Below are 19,456 nucleotides of genomic sequence, written 5' to 3'. Positions count from 1 at the left end.
TATTTCTGAAATGTATTTCTTTTTTGATAGAAAAATCTTTTTTTAAGACAGATAAATCGTAAAGGATATGTCTAGCTCTGAAAAAAATTCTTTGAGAGTACACTGCTATGTCTTTCAATGGCTGTTACTTTCTCTCCTGATTTTGTAGAGAACATTCTACATTTTATTTTTTGATGTTCTTGATCATTTGGGGTCATGATGTAAAAAGTCTCACTGTATAAAAGAACTAAGCCAAAACCACTGACTGTGTAGATCACAACAAACTGTAGAAAATTTTTAAAGAGATGGGAATACCAGACTATCTTACCTGCCTCCTGAGAAAACTATATGCAGGTCAAGAAGCAATAGTTAGAACTGAAAAAGGAACAACAGACTGGTTCCAAATAGGGAAAGGAGTAGTCAAGGTTGTATACTGTCACCCTGCTTAAAAGTGAAAGGGAAAGTTGCTCAGTCATGTCCAATTCTTCGTGACCCCATGGACTATACAGTCCATAGAATTCTCCAGGCCAGAATACTGGAGTGGATAGCCTTTCTCTTCTCCAGGAAATCTTCCCAACCCAGGGATTGAACCCAGGTCTCCTGCATTGCAGGCAGATATCTTACCAGCTGAGCCACAAGGGAAGCAGAATACATTATGCAAAATGCCGGGGTGGATGAAGCACAAACTGGAATCAAGAGTGCTGGGAGAAATATCGGTAACCTCATTCTCAATGACACCACCCTTATGGAAGAAGAAGAAGAACTAAAGAGCCTCTTGATGAAAGTGAAAGAGGAGAGTGGAAAAGCAGGCTTGACATGAAACGTTCAGAAAACTAAGATTATGGCATCTGGTCCCATCACTTTATGGCAAATTTAGGGGAAACAATGGAAACAGTGACAGACTATTTTCTTGGGCTCCAAAATCACTGCAGATGGTGACTGCAGCTATGAAACTAAAAGACGCTTGCTCCTTGGAAGAAAAGATATGACCAACCTACACAGCACAATAAAAAGCAGAGACATTACTTTGCCAACAAAGGTCCATCTAGTCAAAGCTATGGTTTTTCCAGTAGTCATGTAAGGATGTGAGAGTTGGACTATAAAGAAAGCTGAGCCCCAAGAATTGATGCTTTTGAACTGTGGTGTTAGAACGACTCTTGAGAGTCCTTTGGACAGCAAGAAGATCCAACCAGTCCATCCTAAGGAAATCAGTCCTGCATATTCATTGGAAGGACTGATGCTGAAGCCAAAACTCCAATACTTTGACCACCTGATGGGAAGAACTGACTCATTTGAAAAGACCCTGATGCTGGGAAAGATTGAAGGCAGGAGGAGAAGGGGATGACAGAGGATGAGACGGTTGGATGGCATCACCGAGTCGAAGGATATGTGTCTGAGCAAGCTTCGGGAGTTAGTGATGAACAGGGAAGCCTGGTGTGCTGCAGTCCATGAGGTCATAAAATGTCAGACACAACTGAGCGGCTGAACTGAGCTGTGTGAAAGAAAAAGGGCAGGAGGAACACATTTTGGTGCTCTGGTTTATGAAAATTTCATACATGTGATGCTAGAGATAATTGCTCCCCCCACCACACACACAAATGCTGCATTGAAATATATTTTAGAAAGTGTACTGTCATCTTTTTATCAAAAGAAGAAAAACATAGAAGGAGAAAGCAGAAGGAAAAACTCAACTCCACAAAAGGTATAGTGAAAGGATGAATCAAATCTCATTTATTTGTTTTGCTTTCTTTTTTTTTTTTGGTGTTGTTTTGTTTTAAGTGGGAGTGAGGAATTGGTGAATTCACCTAAATTAAAAGAAGTTTGATGGAAAAAGTGGCCTGTTCATTTTTTGATTCATCATATTAATATATTGTTATAGAGAACCTACTGTGAGCCAGGCATTTTTCTGGGTATAATAAACATAAAAATGTGATCATGTAAAACAAAAATCCCCACTCATAAATTCTGGTTAGGGAAGCAACGACAATAAATGAAATAATAAAGGAAAAGACACTGTACTTTTGACCATATGTGATATGGAGAAAAATCACAAAGGGCGTGAGGATCAGAGTGTTAGAAAGGTAGGTGGTTTTCAACTAGTCAGGTAAGAATGGCCTCAATACCCAAAAGAAATAAATTTAAAATGGCTATAAAGAACAGGAATCTAATATCCCTAGAGTAGCACCATTATATACTTCATAGACTAGGAAAGACAAATAGTTACTATGAGATTTAAGAATTTTTTTCTACTATCCCATAAAGTAAAGGTCTTTAATGATAGTAAGTTTTTGCTGAGGAAACAGAGAAATCGCCAAATGTTCCTGCGTGAGGAAAGGGAATCAAGGTTACTGGATATCTGCAGTTGCCAGACTTGGGATGGGAAGGTTGTGTTACTTTCAATCATTACAGATGGTTTGATAACTCTATACTAGTGGTCACTCATTTTTAACTATTTGGCTCCCATAAAACATTTTAATTGAAGAATTCCACTGATAAAAATTAGAAATAAATCTTTGTGTGCATACTGTTTTTAATCAAAAAGCTTATTTCTTTTTGTGCATTTTCTAAATTAGAATGAAAATACATTATTTTCAAGTGGTATCTAAATAGCGAGCTCAACCCCATGAGAAGGAGTACATTTCTGAATATTTTAGTTGTATCTTTTGGGAATTTTTCTGAGGAGCGAACAGAAAAACTCAAGGAAAAATGTGGCAATTTTTTTTTCATCTTTACACAGAGTTAAAATTTTATATTTGTAAAAGGAAGAAGACTACATGATAAAAGTGTTTGGTTATATAAAGTTGCCAAAAATAGAATTTAGCTTGGGGGCTGTGACTTTGATAGCAAAATGACAAAGTCTGGAAAAGAGATATAGTTCACCTCTTGCAGACATAGGGGAATATTACATAACTCAATAAAAATATGTCAGATAACTCCTTGTACCAGTTAGGCCCACTGTGTACTATTTTATGATTTTATGTTAATTATTGCTAATTTAAACAATTAAATATATAAGATCTTAGGGTTAAGCATGAACTCAAAGTGCCAGTGAAACACTAACCAGATGATACAGGCTCCTGGCTTGGAATTTCTGGGTCAAAAGTGTAACTACAATTCCATGATGGAAAAACTCTATCAGTTAAAGGATCTCAGATGCTTGGATTCCTACAGAGTGGGAAAGGAATAAATTTAAATCTCTAATGTTCCAAATTTCAGAATTAAGACAAATGTTTGGAAACTTCAGGGAAAGAGATTTTATTCATATGGAAGAATTTTGTAATAATGAAAGCTCTCCCATAAGCTGGTGAGATAGCTGCTAAGAAAAAAATAACTGCGTTTGGAAAGAGGACCAAAAGCAAACAAACCACAGAACAGTCCACATTTGCCTATGAAGAAACAAGAAGGGCAAGATAGTGCTTTGATGTGTCTCATTGGTTAAAAAACAAAACAAAAAAACCAAGCTTTGTTGGAGTGCTGATCCTTAGTACCTCAGAATGTGAAACCACTCAGACACAAGATATTTACAAGTAATCAAGTTAAAACAGATCTTTAGTGCTGACCTAATCAGTAAGACCAGCGTCTGATAAAGAGTGGAGAAGGCAATGGCACTCCACTCCAGTACTCTTGCCTGGAAAATCCCATGGACAGAGGAGGCTGGTAGGCTGCAGACCATGGGGTCGGGAAGAGTCGGACACGACTGAGCGACTTCACTTTCTCTTTTCACTTTCATGCATTGGAGAAGGAAATGGCAACCCACTCCAGTGTTCTTGCCTGGAGAATCCCAGGGACGGGGTAGCCTGGTGGGCCGCCGTCTCTGGGGTCGCACAGAGTCGGACAAGACTGAAGCGACTTAGCAGCAGCAGCTGATAAAGAGGGGACATTTGGACGTATAGACAGCCATACAGAGAGGGAAGACAATGTAAAGAGACACAGGGAGACCACCTTCTGTAAGACAAGGAATGCTGGAGGCTAGCAGAAGCTAGGAGAAAGGCCTGCAACAGAAAGAACGAACCCTGCTCACATCATGATTTTGGATTTTTAGTCTCTAGAAGTGTGACAGCACATTTTTGTGGCTTAACTTACCGAGTTTGTGGTACCTTATTACAAGAGCCCTAGCAAATGAACACAACAGTGGGGCAAGGAGAACAAAATGATCACAGTGGTGGGAGGTCAGGCATGAACTCTGCCTTATCCTGTATGCTTTATAGAGTTTACCACAGTGTTTAAAAAAGACCAATGAATGGATGAATGTGATAATGAAAGAATGCAAGCAAGCTAAAAAATGAATAAACCTTATTGACAGGGGTTTAAATTATAATTTGGGGGAGAACAGAGGAAATGACAAGATAAAAAGACAGACACAAAGCATGGTACTGAATTAGCAAAAAACAAGCAAACAAACAAACAACAAAATCAGAAAATGTTCCATAAGCCTCAGAAGAGACAAACAGAGAATAACTGCAAAGTGCAAGTTTAGCATTCTAACTGGCCAGGTTACAGGTTCATTAAGGAATCATGATAAAGGCATTAGCCTACTCTGGGCTTTGTTCCTCATCTGTAAGGCATCTGGACTGTCTAATAGCTAAATACTGTTTAACTTGTACTCAGCGGTACAAATATCTATATGAAACCAAGTGGAACTGACACTTTAAGTATAGGCAGTATCAGTACAGATTATCAAAAGGACTTGCTAGGATGGGTCTGCTAAGTCACTTCAGTCGTGTCCGACTCTGTGCAACCCCATAGAAGGCAGCCCAACAAGCTCCACCATCCCTGGGATTCTCCAGGCAAGAACACTGGAGTGGGTTGCCATTGCCTTCTCCAGGATGGGTCTAAACTGTGGAAATGAAAAGGTAACCAGCTAGAGTCTTTTAATGCATGTCTTAACCCACTGCTTCCATGCAATCCTTCCTTTAATACATTTATTCAATAAATATTGAAGGCTTGCTTTGTTTTGGGTGCTGTTCTAGGCTCTTGGATTATAGCAGCTAACAAAACAAAGTTCCTGCTTTTGTAGAGGTTATGTTCTACAGGATAAAGTAGATGATTTGATTAAATATGTACTAACACATTAATACACATGTTTGGAGGGTGCAGGAATTCAAGGTGATAGGTTTATTTAGAGACTGAAGTAAGGAGAGCTTTTCTGTGGAAGTGAAATTTAACCAGAAATCTGTACACAGGAGTGAGTCAGACAACCATCTGGGGAGAGACAGCTCCTAACAGGCTTCCTGGGTGGGGATGAGGCATACCCAAAGACCAGCAAGGTCGGTGGTTGGAGCAGAGTGAGAAAGAGGGGTAAATGTGGAGAGTGACCAATGAGGCTGTGAGACGAGCAGAGACCAGATCACAAGGGTCCTTGCTAAGATATCTCTAATATACCCTGATGAATTTCTGAGAATCTACTTGAGAGTGTGTGACATAATCTGATGTAAACTTTAGAAAATCAGTTTAGAGGTGCAGTTAAGAGAATAGACTGTAAGGAAGGCCGGAGAAGGCAATGGCACCCCACTCCAATACTCTTGCCTGGAAAATCCCATGGACAGAGGAGCCTTGTAGACTGCAGTCCATGGGGTCACAAAGAGTTGGACACAACTGAGCGACTTCACTTTTACTTTTCACTTTCATGCATTGGAGAAGGAAATGGCAACCCACTCCAGTGTTCTTGCCTGAAGAAATCCCAGGGACAGGGGAGCCTGGTGGGCTGCCGTGTATGGGGTCGCACAGAGTCGGACACGACTGAAGCGACTTAGCAGCAGTAGCAGTAAGGAAGGCAAGAGTGGAGGAGTCCAGGGCCTAAGGCATAGTGTAAATAAAAAATGATGGTGGGTTGAGTTAGGCTCCCTACAGCCAAGGGAAGTAAAACCAAACCTGAACTCAGCCATTAGATCCCCTGGCACCTGTCCCTTCCTTATCTTTCATTTACAGTAAATCCCTTTCTCCTTCTCTTTGTTTTCTGTCTGTTCGTTAGTCTGAACCCTTGTATATCTGTTTCCTCTAGAATGACTTCCATTTTGTTCTTCATGGTCCAACAGAGATCCCACCTTCCTGTTTGAGAACTTCCTTCCTTGAAACATTTCCTGGTACTTCCAGGAAGAGAACTGACTACAGAATGTCTTGCCATATAAAACTGATCTTTCATGCTGAATTATATGTGTTACTATGTTGTCTCAATGTTGATTGGATGGTATAATTTTTTTTTCAATTTTATTGGTTTGAGAAAATTAACAATATGGAAATTACTGAGCTAAACAAACTTGCATCACCATGAATATCACTTAGATTATTCTTTTCAGTCCAACTAATATTTAGTAATTTGTGTTTATAATTGAGAGACTGGTTTTAGTTTAAAATGAACACAAGGAATGTTTAGAAATTTTCCAAGAAATAAATTATAAAATTCCCGTCTTAAATCAGAGTATCTAAAGTGCTAAGAACACTGCCTGTATATAAAATGGTCTACCTTACGCATGCAATAAAACAGTATTTTTGAGTTGGTATACAATTATTCCATATTGAAGCCTGCACTGAGTGTGACCACTTAGAAAAAGGAACTACTGGGTTGTGTTCCAAAGCTCAAAACACTTAGGATTTTTCAGGCTCAGAGTATTATTTGGTAATTCTATCCAACTTCTTCTAGGATTGGATAGTTAAAAAATATCACCATTACAATCAATAATACAATACATACAACCCATTGTATCTTTCATTTCATACTTTTAAAACCCAAGAGAATACTGTGAGGAAAAATATTGATACCTTGAATATCTTCTATACCTGTGTTCATTTGAATTAAGAGTATAGGGTGAAATGTTAAATTAATGGTCAATACACTGCGTGGAGAAGGCTGTTCTTTCTGTGACAGAAGTCTTGAGTATAACTTTAAAATACTGCTAAAAAATGTATTGTCAAAGATTTCTAGATTACTCTTTAGGTGAATTCATAGGTCACTGCTGTAAAAGTAAATACCTACACATTACAACTAAGTTAAAAATATTTCTCTCAATATATTTAATTCTAGAAACAAAGCCATACACAGAAACTGAATGAAATCTCAATGTAGAAGTGGTTCCCTGACTTACAAGTTATGATAAGTAAATTAAAAAAAAAAATTATGACCTCTATCCCCCCCTTGAAGATAGTTTATACACTCTTTTTGAGAAAGTACATAATAACAAAATGCCCCTACGAAACTGGAACACTTAGATAAGAATTTTAATTTATTAGTATAACTATTAATATGCCTATATACCTAAAAATTGGCTTACAGTTACATATAATGGTACATTTTTCAGCCCACAGCCAGTGTTGAACACATTTGGGTCAGTTGCAATAGAGTAATTTCTCAGAAAAACCTATTTAAAAGCGTCAGGGTTTTAAGATCTAGAGTTTAGAAAGCAGTGTAATTAGGGGAACTTTTAATATAAACATAAATCTTGTTTTCAATAGAACTATTACTTTATTAATAACCTTCTAATGATATATATTAGGTTTTCTTGAAGTAGATAACCTGCTTTTTACCTGATTATTAACATTCCTTATTCCCAGTTATAGAGATCCTCACAAATATGTCCAACATTCCTATATATGTTCCTTTCACTTTGAAGCATATTTTAAATACACTCAAATTATTAAACTTAAATAATTAACAATTAAACCTATTTGAAGAAACATAAAAATTAATTTTTCTTCTGTAAGCACTAAGATTAAGGCTTACCTGACATTAGATTCAGAAAATTGCCAGAAACAAAATAAGCATGGATGAACTATGAAGATTAAATTACACTTTATGCCCTGCTGCTGCTGCTGCTGCAGCTGCTAACTCACTTCAGTTGTGTCCGACTCTGTGTGACCCCATAGACGGCAGCCCACCAGGCTCCCCTGTCCCTGCGATTCTCCAGGCAAGAACACTGGAGTGGGTACTTTATGCCCTAGTAATGCTTTATTTTGAGCAGCAAAGATTAACATTCTGGCAGAAGGAATAATAGATTGATTAAATGATCTTCAAGTATCCTCCCACTAAGAATTCCAGCATCCATGGGTTTAAATTTTTGGTTATCCTTTGCCTTATCTATTTATTCAATACTTATTCTATCATATATGAATATTAGTTATATTTACTGAAATCACCCTACAATTGACACTTGGGAGATTTCAAGATTAGAACAAAATGTTCAATCTCATTTATCACAAAATAATACACACTTTTCTCATTTTGTCTTTTTTTTTCTTTGTATTTCTACATGGATGTATACTTTTCTGCTTACCACTCCCCCCACTAAATTTTCTAATGAAATAGTCCTCATTGAAATTTAGAATTAGGCACCAGGAGTGTCACGGCCTCCTAAAGTCTGCAAACACACAGTTAACATCAACTCAGCCATTGTCTTCTAACTGAAAAGAAGCACTCTTACCGTGTAGCCCTCGGTATACTGAAAAGGAGCCCTGGAACTTTCGTCTGCTGTTGGACTCAGAGGCTTGGGGTCAGACATGGAGCGCTGCATCATCTTGGCTGTCTTAGGACTTGCTGGGGGAACTTTAGCCATATCTGGATGCAGTACTTTTTGTGGACTTATATCATCAGGGAGGGGTTTCTCATAAGGTACAAAGGCTGATTCTAAGGCTTTGCCTGGTGAAAGTGGTGAGATGGGAGAATAAAGGACTTTTGGAGATTTGGGTGGGGAAGGAGCCAGCTGTAGTGTGGAATCTGCCCGGAGGTGAGATGAATAACCAATTTCTAAAGGTGTTGGGCGTTTCTTGTCTTTGGGTGGAGAGGTGGCACTCAGATATTGAGGACTTTGTGTGTCTGAATCTGCTTCTGTTTGACATCCTAAACTGCCCCCTTTGTAAGTCTTTTCAGGTGCTGAAATGTGTTTAATTATTTCTACCTTGGCATCCACGCGTGCCCGTATCGAAGGTGTTCTTATGGTTCCAACTGGTTCAGTCTGCACAGATATCTCTGCTACTGTTTGAACGGCTATGCTGGAGACTTTGGAAGGGGGTTTGGCCTTGTCCGCCTCTGCAGGGCTGTCACCATATTTCCCTGCTCGAGCTTTCCTCCTAGATCTAGTAGGCATGTCCCATTCATCCTGATCTTCGTCATCCGTTTGGACACTTGTATCAACACTCTTTTTAGTTCTCCTTCTCCTACTCACATAACTCCGATCTGCTGAATCTTCATCATCAGTCTGTACTCCACTGTCCACTATCTTTTTAAAGCAGCGGGGGTCATCTGCCAGATTTTCCCCCATCTCGTCGTACTGGCCACGGACTTTAGCTCCAGAACTTCTCTTCTTGGGTTGTTTCTCCTCTTTGACAATTACATCTGTCAGAGGTATTTCTGAAACAGTACTCAGGATGCCAGGTGGGGCAATGTACTGAGTCACCCCATCAGACTGAACTGTGTACCATCCCTGGCTCTGTGGTATTTCAATTGCCACCACAGCTGAGGCTGTGGTGGTTGCATCTTCGGTTGCCCAGAACTGACCACCTTCTGGGGCAACATACTGACCTTCCAGGATGGCCTGGTCTGCAGTGGTCTGTGGAGAGGCAGTTCCGGAAGGGTCATAGTTATATTGGTAGACCTGGCGAATCTTCTGCTCCTCCAGCTGCTGGTGAAGCTGTTGCTGCAGCTGTTGGATCTGTTCCAGCTGCAACTGTTGCTGTGCTAACGTCTCCTGCCTCATCATGAACTGGGCTTGCCGCTCCTCTTCTTGCTGATAGAGGAGGTGTTGCTTCATTGACTGCAGCTCCTCCAGCTTCTTTTGAACCATGATCTTTTCCTGTTCTCGGAACCTTTGAATCTCCTGCCGTTCCCACTCCAACTCCTCAGCAAAACGCTGTTGCTTGATCTTTTCCAGTTCCAAGAGCTCACGCTCCAAGTCTAGCTGTTGTTGTTGCTTATCTTCCTCGGGGATGATTAAAAGTGCACTTTCCTCTCCCACCACTTCCGAAAATACTTCAGACGCTGTGGTCAGGGTGGGAACTGAGTCTATTGTCTCAGCTGTGAGAGTCTCCATAGTGATAGTCTGCAAACTGGCACTGATATCAATACCAGTGACTTCAATGTCTGTTTCAGATGCACCAGTTGTTAGGAAATAGGATCTAGGCATGGGCTGGCTTTGGTGCAGGGCGGACAAGGAAGTCACGGCGTCATTTGTGTGCACACCAGACAAATCCCTCATGGTGGTGCTGAAAATGGAGCCAGGCTGTGTGGTGATAGCAAACGTGGAAGGAATTGGAGTTGCTACTGAAGAATAGACAACCCCATTAGACGACCTCAAAACACTCCCCACACCATACTGGGGTCCTGGAGGTGGAGTCATTCTTGCTGTGGAATACTGCGGGGTACTAATCCCAACTCCTGAAATGACTTGTCGAGTTTCTGGATATGGACCTGTAGTCTTGCTTGAATAATCCATTACCTCACCTGAAATACAGGGGAGAGTTATAGTCCAGTTCCTAGAATGAATGATGTTTTTGGGGTTGGAAAGCCCTCTCAGTCTTGAAGAACATAATGAACAGGACTGCATGCAAATCCACAGGTTATTAACCTACTCAGGTGGAGAATAAAAGCAATGTTGAACATGCAGGCACATGCAGGCGACTTTGGGTGGAACAAATTTAAAAAAAAAGTGGAGAAACAAAAATGCATATGTACTCCAAAATATATTGCCAAAACATCCAAAGAAAGATAAAAAATAACAAAATTGGAAATAAGACCACATTGTCATCCTGAAATGAGATGAGGAACACCATGATATTTCAAAGAAAGGTCTGTTGCTACATTATACTGACCTGTAGTAATTCTCCCTGAAGTAAGATCTACTGCTGCATCAGTTCCTCCAGAATAATCAAAAGCATTCTTACTTTTATAGAAAAAATGTCCAGCTTCTGCTAAATTAGTGTCAGACATGGAAGGTTTCATTCCCCCAATCCCTCTATAACCATATGGCCCTGATCGATCATATTGATAGTGATCATCCCTATAACCAAAACGATCTTCAGGAAGAGTGGTTGCAGGCTGCTGTGCTGTGCAGCTTCTTCCAAAGGGTAACTTATAAACCACATCACAGCACACGGCTCTTCTTCCTGCAGTCAGATCAACAGGTTTTTCCTCATCTTCTATTATTTTAGTCACTACATTTGAAGAAGCTTCATCCATTGTTACAACTGTTCTATGAGTTTTGGAGGTACTGAGATCCACTACTTCCCCATCAGTGATGCTCTGGGATGTGGAGCTATCAGTCCATCCATTTGTGACACCAACAGGAGGTGCGGTAACAGGTTTCGTAGGAGCTGATGTCACTGGGTGTGCAGAAGTACTTAAAGATAAGTTTATTGGCGCTTCCTCCCTAATTGTAGGAAAGGTCTGGCCACTTGGAACTCTGTATAGTGGCTCCACATGCTTTGATGTAGTAAGCTGGAGTGGTGCTGCTGTTGCAAGTTCTAGACCCACTAGGCTTTCTGTGCCTGTGGTGTAACTTGCAGTAGCTGTGCATGTGACAACAGTCACTGTCTTGGTGACCAGGGATATAGGAGTCACTCCTGATGAAGTTGCGCTGAGATTTATAATTGAGGGTTGGACAGCACTAATTTGTCTCCCATACATTTCACTTGTTGTGGTCTGCCTCTTCACATCCACTGCAGAGGCAGAAAGATCCATACATTTTTCAGTCGCTTTAACATCTACTTTGGGTACTGTACGCAGATCAATGGCATCACCAACAAGTTGCAACTGGACATCTTCTTTCTGCTGCTGCTTCTCTAAATGGAGGTGATCTAGAGCAAGAGGTTCTGGAGGAAAGGATATAGAGACACTGCTGAGACCAACACTAGGGACTGTACTTCTTGCTGTTGGAACCTCAGCCTTGGAAACTTCAGTTGGGTGAAACTGTGTAACTGAAGCTGAAGTTGCTTGAAATGAAGACAGTGTTGTGACTGGGATAGCAGCAAATGTCTCCAAAGCTCTGGAGATGTATAGGCTCTGTTGTGAAGAAGTTGATATTTCCGCAGCTGTCATAGGAGGAACTACAGAAAATACTGGTTCAATGGAAATCAGATCTTTGGGGGGTGATCCCAACGGCCAACTGGTAATAGCTTGACTAGGTGAAGAATCTGTTGGAGTGCCAGGTTCAGATGGCAATGTGATAACCACATAAGTTTCCATAAGAGACTTGGAAAATCTTGGCGAGGACTTGTTAGAGTGAGGGGAAAGTGGAGAGGTAGGGGAAGGCAACTTATAGTCTGCTGATGTCACTAAATTTAATGTCATACTTGTAGTTAAAGGTAGACCTGTTGGTTTGGGGTATGTATCTGTTAGTTTTGGGGTAGTGACTGGAGGTTGAGGAACTGCTGGTTTAGGAGCAAGTGGAGGTTTGCTTGGTTCGGGTCTATGTGTAAATACAAGTCCAGATGGAATTAAAGATGGCTTAGGAGGAACAGGAGGAGGTGCAGTGGTATACACTTTTGTCATAGGTAACCCATCACTTCTGGGAGCAGACGTGGTCTCCACTGTAGTAACAGAATCTACTAGAGATGTAGCTGCTGTAGTTGCAGTCACTGGAGCTGTAACCGCTAACTTTTTTCTAGGATGAATAGTTGGTTTAGGTGAGGTTGGTGGAGGAAGAGGTGGGGGAGGAGGAGGAGGGGGAGGGGGAGGAGGTGGAGGAGGGGGAGGAGGAGGCGGAGGGGGTTGGGCTGATATGTCCAAAGAAGAACTTCGAAGGAATGGACGAGTTTTAGTTGGAAGAGAGAAAATGGGAGGAGTGCCAGATGGTAGCTGAGATGCAGGTTTTGCTTGACCCAAAACCTCTTCAGGTAAAAAGCATGTCGTTGAAACCTGCTCCTTCATTGGAAGAGTTTTTACAGAAGAAGGTGTTTGATCAAACACAGTGTCAGGTAAGCTAATTTCTGTCAGTTCAGCCTCAGACTCCTTCCTACTATCTCTATAAGCTTCCAAAACTTCCAGAATAAGTCCATCCCCTGTTTCCTTTCTGGCCTTCTTCGCTGCATCTTTTTCAGATATAGATAAGTCAGTAGAAACAGTGTCAGCAATTAGCCCCCCCAGTTTAGTTCCTACAGATTCTATGAGAGAAGGTTCTATATCAGATAAGGAAATCACAATGTGATCTTTACTAGTTCTACCATCCTGTATGGTTGTCTGATCTAAAGGTATATTTATGTCTTCTGGATAGTCTATAATGCTGCCTGGGAAATATGTTGATGAAGAAATTTCCTCAGCATCTTCAAATTTAGCTACAATGTCCACTGGCTCAGTATAAACTGTGGTCATGCTATCCAGGGTAGTAATGGGTGAGGAGCTATCTGTGGTACAAACTGAAGAAACAGATGATGTGAGGGAGGGTGTGTCAGAGGGTGGCACTGATGTAGCACTTTCTGAAGGTTCAGAATAGGTCAAAATCAGTGATTCATGAGCAATTATCTCTTGAATTTCTCTTGTATAATCAGTCACATATTCATCCTCAATTTCTTCTGCTGAAAAATGTTGGGTTATTTTAACATCTGGGATGGAGAGTGTTGTGCTGCTGGTTGAATCTGTAAGAGATGCTCCCGAGAGAACACTTGATGTCAAAGATGCATCAGGTACCCTATCAAAGTCCACAGTGGACTCTGTCATATCGTCTCTGATGAGGGGCTGGGTTGGACTAGATCCAGGTGTTAACTGCATCTGTTGTCTTTTCATGAGTTCTTCATAGGCAGCATCAGCATCTAATAATTTTTTTTCTTCACTGGTAGAAGTTACCATACTACCCAGATCGACAATCTCATGACTTTCTGGGATGATAAAAGAACTTGAAACGATGTCTTCTTGAGGCAAAACAGCATGTAAATTTTCTAACTCATAAAACTCTTTCTGGAGGGCTGTGATTTTCTGCATGGGATCTTCATAAATCTGTTCTGGAAGTCTCATGTTTTGCTCTCTCTCTCTCTGCTGCAAAAATCCATTTTCTTCTTCTTGCCCTGTGAGCAGACTGCTGTCAACTGAACCATTGTATGTGTCTTCGACTAAAGACTCATAAATATAATCTTCTATTAGCATCCCACCATACAAAGGCTCTTTTTCAAACATTTCGTCTCGTTCATTTGCAGCTGGAAAAGCTTTATATTTCTGGCTTTTATGCATCATTTCTTCATACATCTCCTCAGCACTTTTTAATGCCTTTTGGCCACCTTCTTTCTGCATAATAGATTGCTCATCTGTCGGTGAGTATAAAGACACAGCTGTGGGCAATTTATAAACTTTTTGTACTTCGATTATTTTTTCTGGGCTTATTTCAAAGCCTTCTGGGTCTGACTCTATGCTAGGTGAATATTCAGAACACGAAGATCGATGGAGCTCCTCCATTTCTGCAGCCTGACGTAATTCTTCTGTTGGAGATGCATCTTCGATGGGAGAGAGATTACTGGGCGGTGTCTTTGGTCTTTCCCTCCTTCTCTGAGCTCGAAGTTCATCTTTGTCTTTCTTTGATTTCTTACTAGAACTCTTTCTTTGTTGCTGTTCTAATTCCCGTTGCTTTTCTTGCTCCTTCAGTAATTCTTCTTCTTCTCTCAATTCTTCTTCCTCTGAAGAATCTTCAATGGTAGGTAAAAGAGGGCCATGTGATCTATGTCGAGCTTTGCGTTGTTGTTTGCTCTCTCCTTTTTTGTGACTTGGACTACTATCACTGTCTTCATCAAGAGAAGAAACGGATGTAGGGGATGTGCCAGGAGTGAAGCTGGAAGCATGAAGACTAGAAGATCCTTCCCCCCTTGATCGATCTTCTGGAGAGTCTGTCAGGCTTTCCATTTCTAATTCTGGCTCATCATCAAAATACAAAGCTGTTTTTTTCTGTGATGACTCTGCAGAGTATTTATCGGCTATCGTGCTGTTGAGTTCAATTGTTTTAAATCGACGGAGGCCTCCTCCTCCGGCAACTACAAGTTCTTCACTTTCCTGACTTTTAGTTTCTCTGTATTTAAGCTCAGGACTTTCATCAAAGGTCTCATCATCTTCATCATGCCAGGAATGGCGTCTTCCTGCATCGTCATCAAAGCTTGCACTACTTTTTCGCGTCAGTCGCCTGTGTTTCCCTCCTGTTCCTTTCCCCTTCCCTCTGGTTTCTTCCTTCTTCTGGCTTTCTATACTACTGCTAATCTCTTTGAGCTGGTTCCTAATGAACTCATCGTCTTCAGAATCGGAAACATCTTCATCAGCACTCATTTCTATGATTTGCTTTCGAATGAAGTCCTCCTCTTCCCCTGATCCTTGGCTGTCTTCCTGTTTATACTCATCACTGCTTGATGAACCAACACTGGTCCTCCCTTTTCTTTGCGGAACAGGTGAGTTTTCGCTTTCACTGCTGTCTTCAATTGAATCATAAGGCTGTCTCCTCGTAGCCAACTCGTCAACAAATTCAGGCTTTTCTTGGTCCTTTCTGGAAGGAATGTCTTGTTGGCTCTCTTTTTTAAAAGTGTCTCCTTCTTCTTGACTCTCTTTGAGCTCCTCCTCTGAAACTGTAGATTCCAGTTTTTCCACTAAACTCTGAGTTTTCTGCTGGTCCTTAGGCTGCTCAGGAGAAACCTCATGGGGCTGTGTTTTCTTTTCTGACTTTTCTTCAACAAGTGTACTTGCCTGAGCTTCTAAAATAGATAGGACTGTACTTTCTAACTTAGCCAAATCTGAGGGGCTGGAAGGGCTGCTTTCTTGTGAAAAGGAGTCCTTTTTGAGTCCCTTGAGCAAATCCTTTTCATCACTGGGAATAAGACTTGGAATTTCACCAAGTGAACTTGATATTCCATCAGAAGAATATCCTGTGTCACTAAGACCTTGTGGGCTTTTCGGCTGCTGAGAACTTGAAGTGTCTGATTTGTCATCTTCCTTTTCCTAGCAGGGAGGAAAAGATACAGGAAAACTTAACATGGGTAAACTAATAACACAGCCTCCCCATTACTCTCAAATAAGTATTACTGAGGAGAAATTATAGGACTTTTTCAACTATATAACAGAATTTTTAAAAATCTATGAGCACAAAAAATAAAAAGTTGATACATATTAAGGTTAGTTTTCATTTAACTAAAGTTTAATCAAATGTCAGTTCTCAAGCACAACTGATTTTATTTCATTGATATATCATTGTATATCTCAAAACCATTTTCCTTCAAAAACATGATTATCTTTCTCAGTACATTTACTTTGGGTAAGAAGTCAAATGGCCAAAGGAAATCTTTAGTAAGTTTCTCTTAACATAATTAATACTTTTGGATTATTAGGATAGGCAAACAAAGAATCAGAGAATGGGCTTTGTACTTGGCTATAAATTGTATGGGATATATTTACTTAACAGAAATAAGCAGGTAACGTGACCATAATAATATTCATCTCACCTACTGCAAAGGATTCTTTTTATTTATTTATTTATTTTTGAGATAGAGAGGTCAAAAAAGGCATTGCCTTTTAAAGACACTCTGAAAGATGTAAAATGCTGTATTTCACTTGGTATGATTGTTAATCTCTATATCACAATTGTTAAGCTCTGTATCACTTGAAATGAATGTTTAGAAATTGTAAAATTCAAAAAAGCTATGTGATCATTGGTCTGACTGAAAGCTTTAGCTAAAGAGAAATACCTGTTATTTTTCTACAGTTATTATATCATATCTTCAGCATCCCATCTCAAAGAAATTTAATAAATATTATTTATAAATGTCTACAGACTTGAATATACTTGAAATTTTACCTTCACCTTACCCTAGTCATTTTACATTCATTTCCATTTCAATATCTGTCTTTATGGATAAAGATGTATCTTGAGCATATTATAGGGTAAAATGCTTTTGCAGAATTTAAAACATGACAATTAAAAAAGATAGTCTGATACATTCTTCACAACTTTTAAGCAAAAAAAAATGCCTGCCCTTTGGATTACTACAAATTAACTTCTCTGGACCATTTTTGATGTCTTTCTAGAAAAGGAATACTTATCTGCCATTGTGAGATCATAGTAGTTGGGCTGACAAGCACCCAACTAACTAGTTCATTTCTCTTAAGAGCTACAAATTGAACAGGTAATCACAGGTGAAGCAGTGTTCTCATAAATTTTCTAGATGGTTTTTCTATGGATCTCCACTGTGACTGCTCACATCTCACACAATACCAGAGCACAACATTTTGTGTCCAGTATGCTTTCTACGTCTTTCTTTCCTATATGTCCACCTTTCACTAACTAACATAACCACAGGGGTGGGGACCTAAGCTCCTTGTGAAAAAAAAGTCAAGAAAATGATCCTTCATAATAAAATTTTGATGGTGTAATTTGTGTTCTTTATTGTGAGTCTGCACATATTATAATACATAACAATGTAATAAAAGTATACATATAAGGAGGAAATGCAACTATGATTATATATAACAACTTATTGAGTATAATAAAGAATGATTTTAATTTTATACAATGAATTCTGAAGGCTTTATTGGCATTTTACAAAAAAAAGATTTGGATCAGACATACACAACATAACAAAGGAAATTGAGATACACTAGACAGAAGACTCAAATGCATAAACATCAAAATCCCTACCCTACAATCCCCCTTATATGCCCTTCTGGATGTGTTCATGCTTTCCTTCTTTTCTCAGTGTTATGTTCTACCAACTTCTCCCTCCTGGTTTCTTTCCTCTATATTCCTCATGAAATTCAATCATCATTTACCTATGATGATGCTATGATGATTTTTCACCTAAATGACTTCCTCTCCATATTATAAGGTGGAATTGGTCTGCAAAGATGCTGTTCTACAGGTCTGTGGGTCTAAGATAAAGTGTCTGGAGTGTTTAATAAGGAAATCAAGTTAGGTGATCAAAGAGCATTTGGCTGAATTGTTTAGAAAGAACAATTGGTCATGTCTTTATACCACGATCACTGAAAAAACTCACAGTGTCAATTTCTGTCATACTGACTAGCATAAATGTAAACTTCCTGGCAGAGGTGAGTGACCTTCTGCTCCATTACTAATAGTGTACTATCAGATCACACACCAACTAACCCCTTTGCCTCTTTAAGAAACCTGTACATTCCTCTTTTCATCTGCTGCTACTAAAACAATAAAACAGTTGTTCTTCACATATAGAGATCAGCATGCTATGCTATGCTATGCTAAGTCACTTCAGTCGTGTCCGACTCTGTGCGACCCCATAGACGGCAGCCCACCAGGCTCCCCCGTCCCTGGGACTCTCCAGGCAAGAACACTGGAGTGGGTTGCCATTTCCTTCTCCAATGCATGAAAGTGAAAAGTGAAAGGGAAGTCGCTCAGTCGTGTCGGACTCTTCGTGATTCCATGATTGCAGCCCACCAGGCTCCTCCGTCCATGGGACTTTCCAGGCAAGAGATCAGCATAATGAGGTGCTTATCTCTCCATCCGCTTATCCTTTCTGTGGCTATTCACTCTTGTTTGTGAGATATCTGGACTAAATTTACAGTGGAATTTGTATCCATGTAGGTTAACTGGTCAATTATAGATTTAACACCACAAACTCTTGCTTTATGAGTACACTTCTTAAGGAGGGAATAATTTGATCAAAAAAGAAAGAGTATCCAGTACTAAGAGAAGAATATACAGCATAGTGTGTAAGTTTGGTCTGATTTTCTCTAATTATTCAAACTTCAAATTAATATTTGAAGTACTCTAACTCCAGAAGACTGTGATGAAAGGAGTCATGTGAGGGAGGCTTATTTTCTTTCAAATTTCTAATTCCCTAGGACTAAAAACTTATGAGTTTTCCTTTAGTTGCTTCAAAAATGTGTGGCTGTATGCTTTTTACTGAGAAGAACATTAAGCAATTTAGTAACATTAAGATTTAATAAAATGAATAGATTCAAATGATTCTAAAGTATATGCATAGATTATATATGTAACACATATATACATATGTGGTTAAATATCACTGAGTTTTCATATTTACTCATTATTTTTCTCATTTGAATTGATAGGAGTTGGAATTATGCATTTAATTTATTACATGCAACACAAATACAATCCAGAATGATCTCTAAAATTATTACATAAGAATAAAATTCCAGGTATTGTCCCTTTATAGTCCTCAATCTTAGACTGAGAAGTCAGCGGGAAGTTAAGTGTTCATAATTTAAGCACACTTTTTAAAAGAAAATTGCAATGTTATTTTTCAGTTCCCTGAGGAACACATTTTCACTGTATTTTTCTAAGTACATTTAACATTAGACTCTATTTCACTGACTTTTATTTTTCGTATATGTTGCACTTTTTCTCCATGTATAAAATTCTGTAATTGAGTCTTTGTAGTCTTTGTATATGAAACAACTATTTAAAATTTTAAGAAATGAAGATTCATATTTTCTTACTAACCCAAAGCAGAAAGTGCAGATTACTTTTCCTTTCAATATTCCACTGCCCTTTATTGACTTGAAGACTGGTCAGAGAGAGGCAGTGAAGAATTAAGA

At 39.5% G+C, this 19,456-nt stretch overlaps 1 protein-coding gene across 1 annotated transcript in view; it reads right to left on the bottom strand.

The window, feature by feature from the left end:
* PCLO (piccolo presynaptic cytomatrix protein) overlaps positions 1-19,456 on the bottom strand; it is a 389,810-nt gene that overhangs the window by 169,892 nt on the left and 200,462 nt on the right. Inside the window, exons 5-6 of the mRNA XM_061413775.1 lie at positions 10,777-15,865; positions 8,394-10,408 (exon numbers count right to left, since the gene is read on the bottom strand). Coding sequence (XP_061269759.1) covers positions 8,394-10,408; positions 10,777-15,865 — 7,104 coding nt within the window. The remainder of the gene's footprint in view (positions 1-8,393; positions 10,409-10,776; positions 15,866-19,456) is intronic.

This window comes from Bos javanicus, chromosome 4 (assembly GCF_032452875.1).
Source record: "Bos javanicus breed banteng chromosome 4, ARS-OSU_banteng_1.0, whole genome shotgun sequence".
NCBI classification, from domain to species: Eukaryota; Metazoa; Chordata; class Mammalia; order Artiodactyla; family Bovidae; genus Bos; species Bos javanicus.
Note: the sequence above shows the minus strand (reverse complement) of the source record. Positions and strands in the feature narration are given on the sequence as shown.